The following is a 19,584-nucleotide window of genomic DNA, read 5'->3' on the forward strand; positions in this document are numbered from 1 at the left end:
CCCCGGGGGCAGCCCCAGCCCACCCCCCCTCCCCGAGCTGGCACTGCCCTACGGGACCAGCCTCCTCCCTGTCCCCATCCCTCCTGGTGGCCCGAGCAGGGACACCGGAGGGCCTGGCCCCAAGGCTGTTGGGGTGGCAGCCGCCCACCCCGCAGCATCCCTCCTGGGGGGGTGGGGGTCTCCTCACCCCGGCCCCGCCGTGGTGCCGGAGGGCGCGGGGAGGCTGCGGCCCCCCCCTTGCTGTGGGTCTCATTGCGACGTTGTGTTCATAGTGCTGATGATGAGTCCTGTGGTCCGACCCGGGGAGCGCCCCGCGCCCCCCTCTCCCTCCCCAACCCCCCCCGGCCACACGTCCGTTTTGTATCCATACCGCTGTGGGATGGGGCCGCTGCGGGGGCCTGTTATTTATGGAAGATTTTTAATTCTGACGTTGTTACAAAAATAAAATATTTAAAAAAGCCGAGCCGTGCCCGTGCTGTGGTGTTGCTGGAGCGGGCGGGGGCTGGGGGCTGGGGGTGCCGTGGTGGCTCCCCCAGGTACAGCGGGGCTGTGAGGACAGCCACGGGGCCCTTCACCTCCTCCGGCTCCTCTCCTCCCAAGCCCAGGGGCTCAGATGGGGGGTGAGGGGCTGCGGGTAGGGGGGTGAAGCTCCGACCCCCGTGGGTGCCTGCCCACGGCCTCGCCAGCACCCACAGAAAACGGTGGAGGAGGAGGGAGCCCCGCACGGAGCTCTTTCACCCCAGGGTGCTCCCAGAGCCTGGGGGGACCCCTCTCACCCCGTGCTGCCCATCCCAGCTCCCTGGACCGTGGGGAGGTTGGGATCTGTGCAGCGTGGCTCCCACGACACCCTCACCCCAGGGGTCCCGAGCGCGACGCAGTGCGGCACTGCGCGGTCCCGCAGCACCCTGGGCACCTCCTGAGGCACGGCGGGGACCCTGCGAGCACGTGGCGAGGTCCCCGAGCGAGGGCCACCTCCGTCGTCCGCCCCCGGGGTGCCGCTTCCCCCCGGGGCGTGCGGCGGTTTGCTGTGGCAGGATGGAGCCACCCCCACACCCAGCCCCGGGGTGCCGGGCTGGCTTCCTGCACACCTCGGCCGGGCACGGTGCGAGCCGAGCGGCGGCGGCACGGGGGTCACGGCCCCGGCAGCGGGAAGGGGGCAGCGCCATGGGGCTGCCCGGCAGCCGGTGAGGATGGAGGTGCTGTGCCTGCTCGTGGCGGCTCTCTGTGCCGCGGCTCCCGGACCAGGTATGGCGCCGTCCCCGGCCTCCCCCCCTCAGCCTCCTCTGCGTGCCGGGGGTGTCACCAGCACCGCTTCGGGTGCGGCGTGGAGCGAGGGTGCTCTGCAGACGTGGCCTCCTCGCCCTCCGCGAGGTGGGTGGCAGGGTCCGAGGCTCGCCTCGCCTCGCCGCATCCCTGCTTGGGGGCTGTTGAGCTCGGGAACCCCAAAGGTGCTCCCCGGGCCATCCTGTCCCCGCTGCCCCTGAGCAGAGGCCGGCGTGGGCAGGACCCCGACCTGCTCTGGCAAGGGGCTGCGTTGCTGCTGCGCTGCTCCCCAAAATATTTCTCCAGCGATTTTAGGGGTGCCTGCACACCCCAGCAGCCCCCAAGGTGGCAGTGGTGGGACTCACCCCTCAGCTGCTTGGCTCGAGGATGCTTCCCCTGCTCTGCCCCGCCGCGGGGACCCCCAGGGCCCCTATTGAGTCCCCCCACTGCTGTTAGGTAGGTGAAATGCTTCGCCATTGGCACGAGCCAAATGCTGCCCTATCCCACCACCGACCACTGCCTTCAGAGCAGGTTTTGAGCTCCTGTAGGGCTCAGGGAGGTTTCAGCCCTGAAATGGCTGCCAGGAGCAGCCGCCAGCCCTGCTGCTGCTCGATCTGTGACCGACCCTCAATGCCACGTCCGGGGGCTGCGGGCTGGGGTCCCCCGTGGGGCAGCAGCTCGCAGGGAAAGCTGCTTTTTGCACAAGGCTGTTGTTTCGCAGGTCATGGGAATGGAGCGTGTTGCTTCCTGTGGAGCATCGCTGAGCGAAGGCGAAAGCGGGCTTCACCACCACCGCAGGCTGATGCGCTGCGAAAAAAAAAAAAAAAAAGTGCCCTTGTTTTTTGTAAGAAACCATCTCTGCAATAGCTGCTCCCCTTCCTGAGCTGAGGAGCGAGGCCTGAGGCTGCAGGCTTGCAGCCCGTTGCTGCCGGCGGAGGCGGGAGAGGTTTTGCCAGCAGCATGTGCACGGTGCCGTGCGCGCTGCAGCTTTGCCCTCGCAGCCTTCTCCCTGCAGCCACCCCGGTGGCAGCGTCCAGGCAGCGCCGACTGCCCCGGCCGGGCCTGGCCGGGCAGCGGGGGCCGTGCTGGGGGCTCTCCCCTGGGTCGCGTCCCCCTGCAGCAGGCGGCTGATGTGTAGCCGCAGAGGTTGGGTTTTAGGAAGGCGAGAGCCATTCCTGCACGGGCCTCCCTGGGCCCCATTTTGTGGCAGCCTCTAGGTGCCATTTTGTGCATCCTTCCCCAGCACGCGCTGGGGGGCCGGGGTGTGCACCCCCGCACCCTCTCCTGGTGTCCCCACACAGGGCGCGGGCAGCCCGGTGGCTTTGAGGGTCAATTTGGGGACATTGGTGGGGGACACAGGGGCACGTCGAGGCCAGGTGGTCTTTCAACTGCATCGCCCTGGCCGCCTCCTGCCCAGCTGAGACACGGCTGGGACGAGGACACGGGGTGGGAGGACAGGGCCGGGGGCTCCCAGAGCTCATCCCCAAACCTCCGACCCCTCCACACAGCCCCGGCGGAGCCAATGGGGACCCCCAGCGGGGCAAAGAGTGGCGTGGCTGGGAACGCTTCGGTGGAACCAGGTGAGAGCGGGTGTCCGGGGAGGGGGGGCAGCCAGAACCAGGGCCCCCCCGGCACCCTCCACCCGTGCCGTCCGCAGGTCCCCCCGGCGAGGCCGTGCTGCGCCTGGCTGGCGGCAGCGAGCGCTGCGAGGGCACGGTGCAGGTGCTGCAGGGCGGCCGCTGGCTGCCCGTGTGCCGGCGCTCCTGGCACGCCGCAGCCTCCCAGGAGCTGTGCCGCCGCCTGCACTGCGGGGACGCCGAGGAGGACGCCACGCTGCCGAGCCTGCCGGGGGAATGGGACAGCACCGACAGCTGCCCCGTGGCCGCGACCAACTGCAGCGGCTGGGAGCTGGAGCCGTGCTGGCTGCGCCTGGCCACCGAGCCAGGCTGCTGCGCTGCGGGGCCGGCTCGCGTCACCTGCACGGGTAAGAGCCACCGGGGCACACCGGTGCCAGCACGAGCTGGTGGCTGCCTCCACAGCCTCCCGGCACGTGGGGGCTCCTGGCGGTGCCAGCAGCGTTCCCCCGTCCCGACAGCTGCCCCTGCGCTGCGGCTGGCGGGCGGCCGGAGCCGCTGCGAGGGCCGCGTGGAGCTGCGGCAGGCGGGCATCTGGGGCACGGTGTGCGACGACGGCTGGGACCTGGCCGATGCCATGGTGGTGTGCCGGCAGCTGAGCTGCGGCTGGGCCCTGCACGCCCGCGGCGACGCCTCCTTCGGCAGGGGGAGCGGGCCCATCCTGCGGGACGAGGTGAGCTGCGGCGGGCACGAGCAGCGGCTCTGGGAGTGCCCGGCCACGGGCGAGCACGACTGCCACCACAAAGAGGACGCCGGCGTGGTGTGCTCCGGTGGGTCCCCGCGCCGTGCCGCGGCCACGCGCCCCGGGGGATGGGGGCAGCCCCCGGGTAGACGCCCCCCATCGTGCCCCCTCCCTGCAGAGCACCAGGAGTGGCGGCTCGCCGGGGGCCGTGACGGCTGCGCGGGGCGCGTGGAGGTGTTTTTCCGTGGGACGTGGAGCACGGTGTGCGACAACTCCTGGTACCAGGTGGAGGCAGGCGTGCTGTGCCACACGCTGGGCTGCGGGGAGCCCCTGGAGCGGCCGTCCTTCCCCCACACGCTGCCCACCAAGATGCTCTACGTGTGCTCGAGCTGGCAGCCCTCGCTGGCGCACTGCCGCTGGACCTACAACAAGTCGGCGCCTTGCCATCAGTCCCGTGCAGCTGGTGTGGTCTGCAATGGTACGGGACCCATGGCACTGCAGGGGGGGGTCCCTGCTGCTCACCGCTCCAGCAGGGCAGCTGCAGCCTCTCCCCTTCTCTCCTGCAGGCTCCCAGGGCTTGCAGACACCAGCACCAAAAGTGACAGTGACACCGGGAGGCATCACGGTGCTCAGCAGTGAGTTCCCCACACCGTGGGTCGGGGAGGGGTGTTAACGGGGCTACAGCCTCCCCCGGTTCTGGGGGGGAGCTGGGGGGTGGGAGGGCTTTGAGGGCATCACAGCCTGTGTCCGTTCTCTGCCCCAGCTGAGGGGGGCTCCGTGGTGGAGGGCACGCAGTCCCTCCTGCACGCGCCCCTCTTCATCCCCTGCCTGGTGCTGGCGGCGCTGCTCCTGCTCACCCTGCTGGCCTTCACCACCGCGCTGCTGAGGCTGAGGAAGAGGAGTGGTAAGGAGCAGCCCCAAGGCTGCGGAGGCTGCAGAGGGGCAATGCCCTCCAGCTGCATCCCAAGCACCCCCTCCGTCCCCGCAGCCCTCACCGTGTGCCCCCCTGGGCCGGTCCTGGTGAGCAACAGCACCCAGGGCCCCGACGCACCCTCTGGGATCTGCAAGAACTACAGGGAGATGCCCCCCAGCCTCCCCAAGGAACCAGGTGGGTCTGGGGACCGCCTGCCCCGTTATCCCCCGTTAACCCCCGTTGGCCCCCATCAGCCCCATCTCGCCCTGCAGCCCCCTCGCCCGTGACCCTTCCCACTGCCAAGGGCTCTGACTCCTCCGACTCCGACTACGAACACTACGACTTCAGCAGCAAGCCGCCCGTGGCCCTCTCCACCTTCTACAGTGAGCCCCTGCCACAGCAGCCCCCTGCCTCCCCGGGTCCCCCCCCGCTAACCGGGTCCCCCCCCTGCCCTCCCGCAGACTCGCTGCGCCGGCAGCCGGGTGAGCAGCAGCCGGGCGAGCAGCTGCTCCCGTTGGTGCCCCCCCAGGACGGGATGGAGCCGTTCCCTGCAGAAGGTGTGCCAGCCCCTCGTCCCTCTGCCCCACAGCACCGCCCGTCTGCCTGCCCATGGGGGGGGCGAGCGGTGTGGCCCCGATCCCCCCGGTGACATATGGCCCGTGCCCCGCAGTGCCAGCGGCGACGCTGTGTTCCCGGCCGTGGGGCAGGGCAAACAGCCTGTCCTCCTCCTCCTCCTCCTCTTCCTCCTCCATGGAGCCCTACTGCAACGAGAGCGCGCCCCCCCTGCATGACTGGCCCTGCCCGCAGCCCCCAGCCTACAGCCCCCCCCAGCTGGCAGCACCCACAGCCCCTGGCTGCACCCTACAGCCATGCACTGGTGAGCAGGGGCAGCGGGCTGCAAGGGGATAGGGATGGCAGCAGGGATGGGGACAGCCCCCGGGGTGGGAATGGGGATGGGGAGACCCCCCTCAGGGATGGGAATGGGGATGGGGAGACCCCCAAGGATGGGATCAAGGATGGGGACGGTCCTGGGAAGGGCCGCATGGGTGCTGTGGGGGCGGCAGTAGGGATTGAGGTGCCAGTGTGTGCCCCTGCCTCCCCCAGTGCCCCCGGCCGTGCCCTGCCTGCCCGACCCAGCGCTCGCCCAGCCCCAGGTGCCAGTGCCCCCAGCAGCCGCCGACCCCGCAGACAGCTCCAGCACCTCCTCGGGGGAGTGGTACGAGAACGTGCAGGGCACCGAGCCACCAGGGTACCCGTCCCCACACCACGGTGAGCACCCCGTGCTGGCAGGGCTCCTGCCCCCAGCGTCCCCCCACGGCCCCGCTCTGCCTGACGGGCTCCATCCCCGCAGGCTGGCCGGCTCCGTCCTGCCCCCAGGACCCCAACTCCTCGGAGAGCAGCGACTACGATGACATCCAGGGCTCTGGCTGCTGAGGACGGGGACGGGCAGCACTGGGCGGTGGGCAGGGGGCTGCGGGCGCTGCGGGGGACTCATGACCACGCTGCTTACATCTCCTTGGGACTGCTCCAGCCGCCTCCTCCGTGCTGGGGCACGGGCAGAGGCGCAGGGGCTCCCGGGGGGATGCTCGGTGCAGGCTGTGCCAGGCTACGTGCTTCCATTAAAGGCTTTTCCCAGCTTGTCACCGTGTCCTTGGGCCATGGGGACGGCTGCTCAGCAGCCCCGCAGCGAGGCCAGGTCCCCAGCCCTCAGTCCTCCCCATCCTGGGCCACCTTTTAGGGGATGTGCTACCCACTGTGGCCAGCCCAGCCCACAGGCAGCCCCCAGCGATCGCCGTGGGGGCCCCAAGTACCCCAAATGCCCGCCCTCACCGCCTGCTCCTTCACGGGGAAGCCAAGCTCCCCGACGCCGCCTGGGGCTCCGACCTGCCGCAGTGGAAAATTTGCCCCCCGCCACATCCTTCAGCTGTTTACCGAGCCGAGCGGCTCCGGCAGCCCAGAACAAAGGGGCCACGCCGCAACAACGGAGGAAGCACCGAAATAGCAACAAAGCCCCAGACAAAGGGCAGAGGAGACGGGAGGCGAGAACGGGGCCAGGAGCAGCACCCGCTGCGGCACCCGTGGGGTGCCTGGGGCAGGGCCAGGGGCCTGCTGTGCGATTTGTGAGCCACGCAGGTGCCATCGGCCGGGGACGTTCTGCAGCCGTGTGACAGCGCTGGGCGCTCGGCGGTGCTGCTTCCACCAGCAGTAGTGTGATGATGGCGTGCTGGCAGCCCGCAGGCTGCTCCCTGCCCATCAGCAGGCTCCTCACGGGCACGGAGCGCATCAGCACGTCCCCGTCGCTCTCCCCCAGCCCCTCCAGGAAGATGTTACAGCCGTCAGCTGCCGCGGCACACGGATGGTGCCGAGCTGGCTCGCGCTGCCGGCAGCTCGCGGGGATGCTGAGAGCTGCAGCTCCTCGGCAGGAGGGGAGGGCTGGACCCCAGTGCCCACGTCCGCTGGGTTCGGCACCCTCAGGGATGTGGCACGAGGCCCCCCCGGGCTCCCTGTGAGGGTGGCTGGGGTTACAGGTGCCACCGGGACTGGCTCGGAGCGTGGCAGAGCCCATTTGGCTTTCCAGGTGGTGAAACCCGGCTGAACGCACGCGGGAACATGGCCAAGGGCGGCGATGGGCATCCCCGGCATGGCGTCGGGGGGGAATTTGCTGAAATTGTTATTTTCCATCGAGCCAAAACGTTGCTTAGGCTTTTGAAAGCCCATGGTAACCATGGAAAGATCCGCGGCGCAGAGCAGCGTGAGCTCACCCTTCTTTACTCTAAAGGAAATGGGAGGGGGTGAAAAATGGGGCAAAGCCCTCCTCGCACAAGTCCTTCTCCAGAAATGCATGGGGAGCGGCCAGCCAGGCTGCCCCCACTCCCACCACGGCCGTGCCTTCCCCTTCCAGCCCATGGGGACAGGGAGAAAACCCGGTGCTGGCCGGGCTCAGGAGGAGCTGGGGGTCCCCACCCGGCCAAGGGGACCCCGCAGCCATGAGCAGGGCGCGGAGCGGGGCTCAGAGCATCACCCGCCTGCCCCGAGCTGCTCTCTGCAGCAACCTGCGGCCGCCCCAGCGAGCTTCCTCTTGAGTCATGGAACATCTTCAGCCCAGAGGCAGCTCGGAGGCAGGAAACTCCCAGGGGAGCCGAGGCCCCACTCTGGGGCTGGGGCTGGAGCGGGGTCTTGGGGTGGGGGAAGCCCCACGGGAGCAGGGCGCCCTGGGGATGCGGGGCATGGGGTGGCCACGGGGCAGAGCAGGAGGTGGCAGCGGGGCTCTCGCCGGCCCCATGGCACGGCCGTTTGTCAGGAACACCGCTGGGTCAATGGCAAGCCTTCGTCAGCACGCATGACCTGGATTCAGGGGAATTAATTAGGGCGCAATCAATCGGCGCCTCTCCCATCCCTTGCCTGTCACAGCTGCCACCCACGTGCCCGGCAGGGACACGCGGTGTCCCCAGGACGCCTGCAAGAGGGACGAGCAGGGCTGGTGCCAGCGTTGGGGTGCTCCAGGCACACGGGGACATGGTGCAGCTCAGTGAGGCTTGGTGCTGCACGTTTCCTGCCCCGGCACGGCGGCGGTGCTCGCCCCGAGCGGTGACCACAGGCGATGGCGAGGCACCCGGAGGGACGAGGCAGCAGCCCCGGCACGGGGCAGCTCTCTGTGGCAGGAAGCCGTGCCTCCTGAGGGCGGCCGCAGGGCTCCCCGCTGCAGCGAGGGTGGGATCCGGCCCCGCTCAGCACCCTGCTGTTGGGTTTAGTGGCCACCACTGGCTGCTGTTGAAGCCGGTTTCCAGCAGCGGGTGCAGCTCCGGGTGCTCAGAAACACCCAGGAGCCCCCGGCTTCCCCATGGGTGCCAGCTCCAGCACCCCAGGTCTGGCTCGGACACAGTGCCCGCAGCTGGGTGGGGGCCCGAGGGAGAGCTGGGGCCCCCCTCGCCCCCCAGTGCTGGGCACATTCACCCCACCAAGGAGATGAGGGGCTGACGGGGGAACCCTTGCTGGGATGGTGACAGGGTTGGGATGGGATGGGGTGGGAATGGGATGGAAACACAGATGGGATGGGGTAGGATGGGTTGGGATGAGTAGGGGATGGGGAGTGAGGATGGAGACATGGCTGGAGGAGGGGTGGGGATGGGATGGGAATAGGATGGGGATTGGCTGGGAACGAGGATGGGGATGGGGTGGGATGGGGACGGGGACACGGGAGGGGACGGGGTGGGGATGCGGATGAAGTTGAGCCTCTCAGTTTCTCTCTGGTTCTGCAGGAGCCGGCGAGGCAGATGGCAGGCTGTGACTTCAAACGAGCGAGACGTGACGCAGAAAACCACAGAGGGAGGAAAAACAGCCTGTTCCTCCCCGTCCCCCCCTCGTCTCCCTTCCCCGGCCCGGGTACAGAGGCGTTGGTGCCCCGTGCTCAGCCGCCAGCGCTGGGGAGGAGGAGGCAGCCAGCGGCCCCATGGCAGCCTGGCCGCCTGCCCTGCGCCTGCTGCTCGCGCTGGGGGCATGGGGTGAGTACGGAGGGGCCGGGCGTGGGGTCTGGGTGGTGCTGGGCGCCTGCTGGGTGCACGGCACCGTCCCTCCAGCGCCGGCACCTCGGGCAGCGGGTGGGGGAAACCCAGCCTGGCCAGAAGCCTGAGATCACACGGAGCCCGTGGTGGCACCCCGCTGCTGGGCAGGGCGCGGGGCTCGGCCCCGTGCCTTGTGCTGGGGGTCACCCCCTTGCCAGGGTCCCCTGCGCACGCCCTGAACATGGCGCTGCGGGGAACTTCTGGGGACAGGGAGAAGCAAAAGGGGCTGGCCGAGCACAAGGCCACAGTGCTGCCGCGCTGCTGCTGGGGCTCTGGGAGATAAAATGAGGGCGCTCACCAGCGGGTGCCAGTCCCCAAAACCCCGGTGTCCTTGGTGCTGGGCTCCCAGCCGGGTGCCAGCAGCTCACGGATCACCGGCTCCTTCCAAAGCGGCCCCCAGCAGGGCGCGGGCTGCCCCAGTCCCAAGCAGCCACCCCGTCCTTGTCCCGCAGCCCTTGGCCTGGGCTTCCTACCAGTGAGTGGCAATTAGCAGCTAATTGCCAGTGAGTGGCAATTAGCAGCTGTGCTGTGCTCCTCCGTCTGTTTTTCAGCAGTAGCCATCCACCAGCACGCTGCGGCTGGCTGCAGGAGGCTGCTTGTATTTAACGAAAGATAGCGAGGAGTAGGGGCGAGGGCAAATTCACCGAGAAAGCCGGAAAATGCTCTTTTATTGCCAAGAAAAAAAACAACAGTGGTTTATGGGGTCTGTGCTCCCCAACCTCCCCGCTTGTGGCAGGGCTGCCCAGAGCGCCCAGCGTCACCTTCCTCCTCCTGAACTCCTGCTGCCAGGTCGCGGGCTGGGGACGCTGCTCATGGTGGGGGTGTGGGGTGCAGGTACAGCTGACCCCATCCCCTTCTCTTGCAGCAATCTGCAGCCACAGAGGAGCGGCCCTGGACCGTAAAGGTGAGCATGAGGGGGGGGAGCAGCTCCCCGGGACCACCTGGGGCTTGTTAGCACGCTGCCTTTTGGACTGGACCGGTGCCTGCTGCATCACGGTGGCTCTGGCCCCACAGCTCTGGCTTTGGGGCTGCAGAACCCGCTCGGTCCCACGAGGCCAGCAGCAGTGCTGTGGTGCCTGCTGTGAGTGTGTGGTACGGGGTCCCGGGGCTTTCATGGCTCCATTTCCCCTGTGCACCCCGAGCAAGCCCCGTTTCCTTCCTGCCCCATGCTGCCAGCAGCCCCAGCTGCCACCATGGTGCTGAGCCTCACTGCAGCACCGAGCCAGACCCAGCTGGAAAACCATCTGGGGGCTGTGGGGAGGGGAGGAAAGCCCCTTATGGCTCTGCTCTCCCCACAGCCCCCCTCCTGCGGCTCACCGGTGGCAGCTGCCGCTGCGCCGGGAAGCTGGAGGTGTACACGGAGAGAGGCTGGAGCCCCGTGTGCGGGGACATGAAGAAGCAAGAAGCAGCCAGCATCTGCCAGCAGCTGAGCTGTGGCCCCCTCAGCGCCGCCGGCAACTTGATGGTGGACAGCAACAGGGAGCCATGGGTGCGGGCGATGCGCTGCGCTTGGATGGGCAGGTGCCGCTGGCTGCCGGCTAACTGCAGCAGCCACGCCACCTTTATCTGCAGTGGTGAGCATCACGCAACCCTCCCCCAGGCCCCCTGTGCCCCCGCTGCCCCTACCTGTTGCCTCCCTTCTCGTTTCAGAGCCAGCACCCACCACCACCAAGCCTCCTACTACGCCACCGACCACCAGCCCGGAGCCCACTGGTGAGAGCCCCGCTGCCCGCGCGGCGTGGCAGGGCTTCGCGTGGCTGCTGGGGAATTTGGGGAGCCCAAATCCCGCCTGCGATGGCTGCGATCTCCCTGTTCCTTCTCCAGGCCCCCCCAGGCTGCGGCTGGTGGACGGCAACTTCGGCTGCTCAGGCTTCGTGGAGCTCCACGTGCGGGGGCGCTGGGGGGCCGTGGCGAGCAGCCCGGGCAATTGGGTGGATCTGGGTGCCCGCATCTGCAGCGAGCTTGGCTGCGGCAGCCCCATCGACAGCCCCACGACCCCGCAGCCCAGCCAGCTCCTCGTGAGGTGGGAGGCGCTGGAGCTGTGCAGGAGCCCCCAGCTCTTCGACTGCTTCAACAGGACCCGGGCCAGGCGTGGGAGAGCGCCCGCCTTCCTCACCTGCTCAGGTGAGAGGCGCACTGGGGGATGCTGTGGCGGGGGGGCTGTGGATACCGCTCCCTTTTGGCACGCAGGAGGTGGGCACGGGGAGCTGGGAGCACCCCTGGGTGGCAGCGGTGCCCCTTCCACCCACTGCCGCTCTGCCTCTTCCGTGCGTGAAGACAAAACAGGAAATCTCCCGTGCACGCTGGGTTCCTGGAAACTGCACCCCCAGACCCTGCTCTGAGCCTTCAAGCGGGAAAACTGGGGAGCCAGCACCCTGAAACCCAATGCGCACCAGGGAGGAAGGCATCGGGGTCTGGCACGCTCTCCGCCATGCCCCCTTTGTGTTTTCTGCAAGCGGTGTGGTGGGGGAAGCTCGCAGGCAGCTCGCGGCTCCCCGCCAAGCAGCCCCTTGCTCGTGCCAAGGCCGGGAGAGCCAAGCCCCGGGGCGAGCGGCTGGCTCGCTCCAAGCCCTTCCATCTGCTCGGGCTTTGAAGCCAGACTGCGGGGTCTGGGGGCTTAACGGGATGAAGCGCAGCAGCTGCTGGGGGGGTTTCACGGCCGTGCTCACCACGGGGACGGTTCCAAGCCCCTCAACTCTCTGCCACCGCTTGTGCAAGCCCTCAACGCCTGCGGCACGAGGGGGAAGGGAGAGGCGGGCACGGCGAGCACCCCGGCCACCAGGTCTCTTCTCCCGCAGGTTCCCAGCCGCAGGCGGTGCGGAGGCTGGCGGGTGGCCCCACGCCCTGCGAGGGGGACATCGAGGTGTTCCAGCAGGGCCGCTGGCAGGTGCTGTGCGACCAGCGGGCGCTGCGCAACGAGCGGGGCCGGCAGCTGTGCAGGGAGCTGCGCTGCGGCAACCTCTCCTCCAGCACCGAGGTCCGGGAGCCCCTTGCCATGGGGGTCAGCTGCGACGTCCGCCACCTGCACCTCTGCCCGGACAGCCCCCGCTCGCTCCGCTCCTGCTCCCGCACCCGAGTCGTGTGTAAGTGGCCAGCAGCTCCCCGCCGGGCTCCCCCAGACCCCGCAGGTGCTGTCCCCGCGCGGTGACATCTGTCCTCTCACAGGCCAGGACTCGAAGCCGCGTCCCGCCGGCGTAGCAGCGGGCACGGTGGCGAGCATCTGCCTGGCCCTGCTCCTCTTCGGCATCCTCCTGCTTATCTGCGGCCCTCCCGCCTACAGGTGGCTGATGAAGAAAAGTAGGTGGCGAGCTCCCCGATCCCCCCCAGCACCTCCAATTAGTGCCCGCCACGATGCCCGTGGGATCCCCAGGGTTTGGGGCCATGTGCGCGCTGCTCCCCCCCTCTCCCCAGCCGGGTGCCACCACGGGACGCCGGTGCCACAGCCCCTGTCCCCATTGTCCCTCTGCTGTCCCACGTGGCGCTGGCGGGGGGATTAGGTGCACAAAGGCGCGTTTCACGAGGCGGGCGGCGGGTCCCGGGGGGATTACCGGTGGGGGGATTATTCAGGGCGGCAGATGGGGCCGGCGGGGGGCCGGCAGCCGGAGGAAAAGAAGCTGGCGGCGGGGCGAGCCAGCAGCTCCCCGGGGAGACGCGCCGGGCCTCACCGCCTCCCTCCCATGCAGTCTCCAAGAAGAAGCAGCGGCAGTGGATCGGCCCCACGGGGCTCAACCAGAACGGTGAGCGGCAGCAGCCCGGGGGCGGCGGGCAGGGAGCGGGGTTTTGGGTCGGGGCACGGCGGCGTGCGGGGGCTCTCGCTTCCTGCCACCGCGTTGACTCACCGGGGCGGCGTTGACTCAGCCGGGCGGCGAGCGGCTCCTGCTCTTACTCAGCCCTTCGGGAGGGGGCCCACCTGGCTTGTGGGGGGGTGCTCGAACAACCCCGAGCACCGTGCCCCCTCCCTGAGCCGCCCTGCCTTGCAGTCTCCTTCCACCGCAACAGCACCGTCACCCTGAGGCCGCGGGCGGACGGGCAGAGGGTGCAGGGGGGGGACAACGACTACGCGCAGCCCCCCCAGAAGAGCTCCCACCTGTCGGCGTACGCAGGTGAGGTGTGGGACGGTTTGGTGATGCTGGCTGAGGGGTGCCTGGGGCTGGCGGCCCCCTCCCGAGCCCCAGGAAGGAGCTGTGCCCTGCTGGGTTCCCTCCGCAGCCCTGGAAGGCGCAGCCCGATCCTCCAACCCTCCGGACAACTCCTCCGACAGCGACTACGACCTGCAGTCCGCCCGCAGGCTGTGACCCCGGCAGAGGTAGGGGCGGCCCAGCTGCGGCTACTCACGTGTTGGCAAACCACCTCGCTTCCTGCCCTTCCTCCTCGCCCTGCAGACTGAGGTGGGATTCAGCACGTGGAGAAAGGTAAAGCACGAGCTGGGCAGAGCCGGCGGAGGAGAAGACAAATCTATGCCTGTGCTGGAAGCCCCCCCCGTGTCCCCCCACGGCCTGGCAGAGCTCGTCCTGCTCACAGGGACGCGGCCACTCGTGGGGAGACCTTGCCTCTCGCCGTGTCCCTGCCAGAGCCGGAGCTGAACCTGCCTGCGCCCCCCGCCGCCCGCTGAGCTTCCCCCAGGCCGAGCAGTGCTCAGCTCTGACCCCCCGCCCAGCTTTGGGGTGCCGCAGCACCCCGCTAACCGAGCACCCTTCCGAGAAAGCTTCCTCAACCCTGCCCCGGGGCCTCCCGCCTGGGAAAGTGCAAGGCGGGGGCTTTTCAAGCTTTTTGTATGAGTCTGAGAGGCAGCTGGGTTGCAGCAGGCTTTGCACGCGCACTGAGAACGGAGCAGCTGCGCTCATGACAGCTCGGAGGGGGATTGCCGGCCTCTCCACCCCGAAACCGGGATAACCACGCTCCTCCACCCCTCAGGAGGCTGTGCACGCACAGGGCTCCGTGCTTCGCCAGCAGGACCCCTGCTCCTCGGGCAAGGCTGCAGAGATGTGAGCTCGGCCGTGCTTGTGCGGTGCAGCGTGAGATTTGCGCCCACGTACGCAGCAAAGCGCAGACGCGAGGAGCGCAGGGAGGGTAAAAATGTTGGGAACCAAATCTGAGATATTTAACGAGCAGTGGTGGTTGTAATAAAATCGTTTTTCTAGTATTTATGTCTTGTTCTTGTCCTTCTACTACCACCAGTGCTGCTCCTTAGACCAGCAACCTCGCAGCCAGTGAGGGAAAACGCATTGCACAGGGGGAGAGAGAAATGGTGCTGAGGGGCCAGCTGGGCTGACGCACGGCACCGCAGCAACGGGCCCCTTAGGGAAGATGAAAGCAAGAGAGCAGGAAAGGCAAATCAGGAGGGTCCTGCAAGAGGGTGAAAGCTTTTATTGACAAAACCAAGAGGAAGTGGATGTAAGGAGGCCCGGATGGCACTAAAAGATCAATAGAAGTGCCAGCTGGGCGCCCTGCCGTTTCCGAAAGCAACCACTGCGGTGACCTCACGTGCAATTCATTGAGATTTATTACTGTAATTAACCACGAGATGGAACTGTGTCCATCAACCCCCCAAAGCATTCCTCTTTTTCTAGTCCATTAGTAACCATACCTTATAAATAACTTACAGGGATACAAGCAGGATTTGGAGGATAAAGTGCTGAGCAAAGCAAATCCCATTTGCATTACGAGCTGGGGGCACCCCCCGTTACCTAGTGTTTCCTGAGGAGAGAGGGGAACACGAGGACAGCTGGAGCCGGCAGCACCCCACAAAACCGCCCCAGTTTTTGCTCCCCAGTGAGCCGTGAGCACCTGGATTGTGCCGAGGGAATCCCAACCTCACAGGCAGCGGGACCACCTCAGGCAGAACTGGTTTGGAAGTCACCCCACAGCAGCGTAAACACACAGCCACACCTCGAGGCCTGGCTCGCTGCTTCCCCCTGCTACAGCGCATTACGAGTCCGGCTGCCAGCCTGGCTGGCTCTGCCTCTCAATTCCAGGAGGGCCGTGAGTGTTTTGGGTCAGAAATACTGCCAGTGCTTCCCACCGTGCCTCCTGAGCACCTGTGCAAAGGCTCAGAATTGCTGCGCGCCGTGTGTCAGCCAAAGAGCAAACGGCAGGCACGCAGCGAGGGTCTCTCAGTCGCCCCCACACGCACCGAGGGGTGGGTGCTATCCGTGTGCGTCGCTCCCACGTTCCCCGCAGCAGTACCTCGATGACTCCCCGCATTTTATAATGGAGCTGGGGAGAGCGGCCGCTCCAGCCCACCAGCAATTGTCCCAAACCCAGCCTAGAGCTGCAGCTGCGACCGCCTGCCACGTCTCTCACCCTACAGGACGCTCTCGGCTCGCTCCTCTTCCTCGGTTTGCTGGGAGGAAGGAGCAGCAGAGCACGCCGCCCGCGAGTGCCAGGTTAGTAGCCAGGCCAAGCGGGGCGCTGAGGGTTTGGAGGCGGGGGGTACCCAAAGGGAGGCCCCGGGGGATAGGGAGGCTGCGGGGGGATTGGGAAACTGGGAAGGGGAGGCTGGGTCGGGTAGGGGCACTGCGGCCTCCCTGCCCCGGGGGGTGCGTAGGGAGGGTAGCCGGATCTGGGCGGCGGAGTGGAGGGCAGAGGGCCCGGGAAGGAGGGGGCGTGCGGCGGGCCCCTGGACGGAGACCAGGAGTAGGCTGGGGCAGAGGAGGGGGCTCCCGAGGGAGGCCGGGGGTAGCCCGGCACGGAGCTGGCACCCTGAGCGGGAGGGTAGCTGGCATCTGGAGGCGGGCAGGGAAACACGGGCTGGGTGCCGGGCTGCGAGGCACCCACATGTCCCACGGTGACCGGGGCGCCAGTGAAAGGAGCAGGTGGGAGAGCTCCGTGGGCTGTGGGGCCGACCGGCATGCTTGGGGCCGGGTTGTAGGGCAGAGGGAAGGAAGGTGCCCCCGAGGGGACAGGCTGCGGCTTCGGCGTGTCTGCAGGGGGCTGAGGAGGCAGCTGCTGCTGCTGCCGCTGCTTCGAGTCCCCGCCGGGCTCCTGCAGCGCTGCCGACTTCCGCAGGATCTCTTGCAGCTTCTCCACCCTGACCCGGCGCAAGTGGGCCAGCTTCCTCATCACAGAGAACTGCTCGAGGAAGGTCTCCAGGGCCACCTCGCCCTCCAGGAACTTCTCAGCCATTTTCTGCAAGAGAAGACAGCGCTGCATCCCTCAGCACTTCCTCCCCGAACCCCCTACAGGACGGGATTTCCGCCTCTCCCTCAGGTGCGTGCAGAGGATCACCACGCCACACACAAGCCAAGAAAGGGAAATCCCAATTTTTTTTGGAGCAACAATGTCAAACTACGAAGAGATAATCCTTGATTTAAGGGATTAGGCTTGGGAGTGTAAGTGCAAGTCCTGGAGGACTAATCGCTGGAATTGCTAATGGGTTTAAACCTTAAGCTCACCTCAGACTCCTCTTCGATTTTTTGGCTTTCCACCTGCAGGAGATCCAGCAACATCTGGGGATGCATTGCTGCTGAAAATTTCTCTGCGGAAACAAGCAGCAGAGCAAGACATGGAACACAGAACGGGACAAAAACATCAGCACACAGCCCTGTCTTACAGAGCCCGTGCTTGTCATCTGTTCCGCAGCTCTGTAACGCGAGACACTCAAAACACAAAACAGAAGGAGCTCTGTTCCTCGATGTCACATCTCCGTGCCCAATCCGCTTGCACGAGAGTGCCTTCCTACCTCGGAAAATGTTGATGCAAGGAAAACAGAAGAGGAAAGAACCTTAACCACTGCTGCACTGGATTTTTTTTTTTTGCCAAGACAGCATTCTCAACCTGACCCCATGAACTGGACCAGAAAAGAGGGGAACGCAGCTCTGATACAGAGCAGAGCCCTTACTGCTGCCACCCTGAACGGATTTTTCTGCTCAGTGCGGCTGGGGCAGGGAGATGCAGACGGGAAGGGCGCTGCGCCAGCTACAGCCCAGGTGACCGTGTAGGATGGGGTGCAGGGCTCGGAGCCACTCACCCAGTTTCGCCTTCTGCTCCTTACAGCGCTCGGCCAGCTCCTGCAGCTCCTCGTACTTGCGGGAGAGGTCGGAGCGCCCCGTCTCCAGGGGCTCCTGGAACTTCAGGTTCTGCTCGGCCAAGCTGCGGTTAGCGGCGAGCGCCATCTCCCTCTCCAGCTGCAGCTCCTGGACCTTTTGGGGAGAGCCGGCAGTCGTGGGGCTGCTGGCGAAGCCCCCCGAGCCCAGTCCTTGCCCGGCTGCCCCCTGCCTACCTCCCTGGACTCCAGGGCCAGGCGCTCGATCTCCTCAGCATTTTCCTGCAGCTCGCGGAGCTCCTCCACGCTCCGGTTCTTCAGGGTGTCCATCCTCCCGGGGCAGCTGCGGGCTCCTAGGGTGGGGGAAAGGATGGCAGATGAAGAGGAGGTTTCCTAAAGCCCGCTGCAAATAGGCACTAATCCTATTACGGAGTTAAAAACAGCTTTGCTGAACCACTCTAAACAGCTATGCCAGAGAAGTTCCCTTATGCTATAAAGAACCACCGAGACCGAGAAGGAAAACTGAACGTTTCTAACCATTCCTTCTTTGGCAGCTGACTTTTTTATTTTTTTTTTCCTTTTCACAGCGTGCTTGGAAGGATCACTTACGCCTGCCAGACGTTTTTGTCAAGGAAACACCTACTCACAGCCCCTCGATAGCAGGACGACGTCACGCCGACTCCCAGGCTCCAGCTGGCTCTCCCTGCACCATCCCATTCACAACTCCTGCTCTCCCCAACCTGTTTTCCGTGCTCAGGACCCACAAGAGCTCAGGGATCACTGCCACTGCGCGTCTTCCTGCCCCTGGCCAGCTCTCCAGTTCCTCGCCCCATCTGCTGGGCTCCCTCCTGCCTGTTGGGTGGCCCCGCTTCCCTCGCTAATTGGTACTGGGAGCGGCGTTGCTCAATGCTGGCTGGGTGGGGAGCTTGGTGCAACGCTCGGAGGTTTAAAGATTGCTGAATAATGGAAATAAAAGGAAAGAGAGGGGAATGGAGGGGAAAGAAAGGGGAAATGGGGGGGAAAGAAAGAAGAAGTGGGGGAAAGAAAGGGGAAATGGGGGAAAGAAAGGGGAAATGGGGGGAGATAAAGGGGAAATAAAGGGGAAATGGGGGAAATAGAGGTGAAATGGGGGGAAATGGGGGAAAATAAGGAGAAAGGGGGGAATAAAGGGGAAATGGGGGGGAAATGAAGGAGAAATAGGGGGAAATAAAGGGGAAATAGGGGGAAATAAAGGGGAAATAGGGGGAAATAAAGGGGAAATAGGGGGAATAAAGGGGGAATAAAGGGGGAATAAAGGGGAAATAAAGAGAAAGGGGGGGAATAAGGGGAAAGGGGGGCAATAAAAGGCAAATGGGGGGGCAATACGGGAAAATAAGGGGAAATGGGGGAAATAGTGGCCCTGCCGCACTGCTTGCCTGCCTGATTTCAAACAGCCCTGTGCTGCCGGGGCACGTTTAGGGGCTCCCAGGCACTCGCGCCACGGCTTCTGAGACGCAGCAACGTACCGGGACGCACCGGGACGCGGGCGGGGGCGGCGCCGGTGTCCTACCCGCTCCGCCGGGCGCGGCGCCCCCGCGGGACTCGGCCCGGAGCTCGGCGGCAGCTCAGAGCGAGGGCAGGGCCGCCCGGTAGCGGCCCGGTACCGGCGCCCGGCGCCCCCGGTAGGCGCCGCCGCCGCCGCCGTCCCCCGGCCTCTCCGCGCTTCCGGCTTCCGGCGCGGGGCCGGAAGTGGGCGGTGCCACCGCGCGGGACGGGGAGCGCCCCCCCCCCCCCCCCCCGCAGCGCGGCGGGTGGTACGTCCCGCCGCCGCCATCTTGTGGCGGGGTGGGGGCGGCCTCAGGGGTGGGTGGTGGGTGGGGAGGGCTGGGGGCTGCTGGGGGCAGGCCTGGTAAGAACAGCGCTGTGTGACGTGGAAATAAAGCTTAGAGTCACTGCATCACGGGGTCAGGCAGCCACAGAGTTACAGAAGCACAGAATGTCGCCAGTTGGAATGGTCCCATAAGCATCACCGAGTCCAGCTCCTGCCCCCACACAGGTCTACCCCAAAATGCAGACCTGTGACTCTGCGCACAGCCCAAACGCTTCCTAAATTCAGGCACGCTGGGTGCCGTGACTGCTTCCCTTGGGAGCCTGTTCCGGTGATTGACCCCCCTCTCGGTGAAGAACCTCTTCCTGATGTCCAGCCTAAACCTCCCCTGCCTCAGCTTGACATCATTCCCGCGGGTCCTATCACTGGTGATTAAGGAGAATAGGTCACTGCCTGCCCCTCCACTCCCCCTCATGAGGAAACTGTAGACCACGATGAGGTCCCCCCTCAGCCTCCTCTCCTCCAGGCTGAACAGGCCCAGTGCCCTCAGATGCTCCTCATGCATCTTCCCCTCTCGTCCTTTCACCATATTCATCGCCCTGCTCTGGACACTCTCCAACAGTTTAATGTCCTTCTTGTACTGTGGTGCCCAGCACTGCACGCAGTGCTCAAGGTGAGGCCTCACCGACCGACTGGTGATGCCGTGCTTGATGCACCCCAGGGTATTGGCCCTCCTGGC

The 19,584-nt window shown here is 66.3% G+C and overlaps 3 protein-coding genes across 6 annotated transcripts; 2 read left to right on the top strand and 1 right to left on the bottom strand.

Annotated features, from left to right (window-relative positions):
- Window positions 1-1,247: 1,247 nt before the first annotated feature.
- Window positions 1,248-5,926, top strand: CD6 (CD6 molecule; the record flags this gene model as incomplete). Its single annotated transcript, XM_084287952.1, has 13 exons — window positions 1,248-1,371; window positions 2,565-2,843; window positions 2,921-3,247; window positions 3,359-3,667; window positions 3,758-4,057; window positions 4,146-4,214; window positions 4,343-4,483; window positions 4,568-4,687; window positions 4,765-4,875; window positions 4,954-5,049; window positions 5,163-5,291; window positions 5,597-5,761; window positions 5,844-5,926. 13 exons carry the CDS (start codon window positions 1,248-1,250, stop codon window positions 5,924-5,926), a joined length of 2,253 nt encoding a protein of 750 aa, XP_084144078.1.
- Window positions 5,927-8,872: 2,946 nt separating this feature from the next.
- CD5 (CD5 molecule) lies at window positions 8,873-13,432 on the top strand. Its single transcript, XM_084287954.1, has 10 exons — window positions 8,873-8,994; window positions 9,920-9,958; window positions 10,353-10,628; window positions 10,705-10,767; window positions 10,879-11,178; window positions 11,853-12,137; window positions 12,220-12,351; window positions 12,738-12,791; window positions 13,035-13,157; window positions 13,264-13,432. Exons 1-10 carry the CDS (start codon window positions 8,943-8,945, stop codon window positions 13,347-13,349), a joined length of 1,410 nt encoding a protein of 469 aa, XP_084144080.1. The 5' UTR covers window positions 8,873-8,942; the 3' UTR covers window positions 13,350-13,432.
- Window positions 13,433-14,534: 1,102 nt separating this feature from the next.
- On the bottom strand, window positions 14,535-18,744 carry VPS37C (VPS37C subunit of ESCRT-I). Of its 4 annotated transcripts, none has more exons than XM_084288493.1 (5): window positions 18,554-18,744; window positions 17,276-17,391; window positions 17,024-17,195; window positions 16,449-16,531; window positions 14,535-16,182 (listed from the first exon to the last, which is right to left on the bottom strand). In XM_084288493.1, the coding sequence occupies exons 2-5, from the start codon at window positions 17,366-17,368 to the stop codon at window positions 15,442-15,444; spliced, it is 1,089 nt and encodes a 362-aa protein (XP_084144619.1). In that variant the 5' UTR covers window positions 17,369-17,391; window positions 18,554-18,744; the 3' UTR covers window positions 14,535-15,441. The 4 variants fall into 4 exon arrangements, with proteins under 4 accessions (XP_084144619.1, XP_084144617.1, XP_084144618.1 ...); XM_084288491.1 differs by having other exon boundaries at window positions 18,544-18,744; XM_084288492.1 differs by lacking the exon at window positions 18,554-18,744 and adding an exon at window positions 17,686-17,973.
- Between the last annotated feature and the right edge of the window lie 840 nt (window positions 18,745-19,584).

Source organism: Netta rufina (genome assembly GCF_964035555.1).
Source record: "Netta rufina genome assembly, chromosome: 5".
Lineage (NCBI taxonomy): Eukaryota > Metazoa > Chordata > Aves > Anseriformes > Anatidae > Netta > Netta rufina.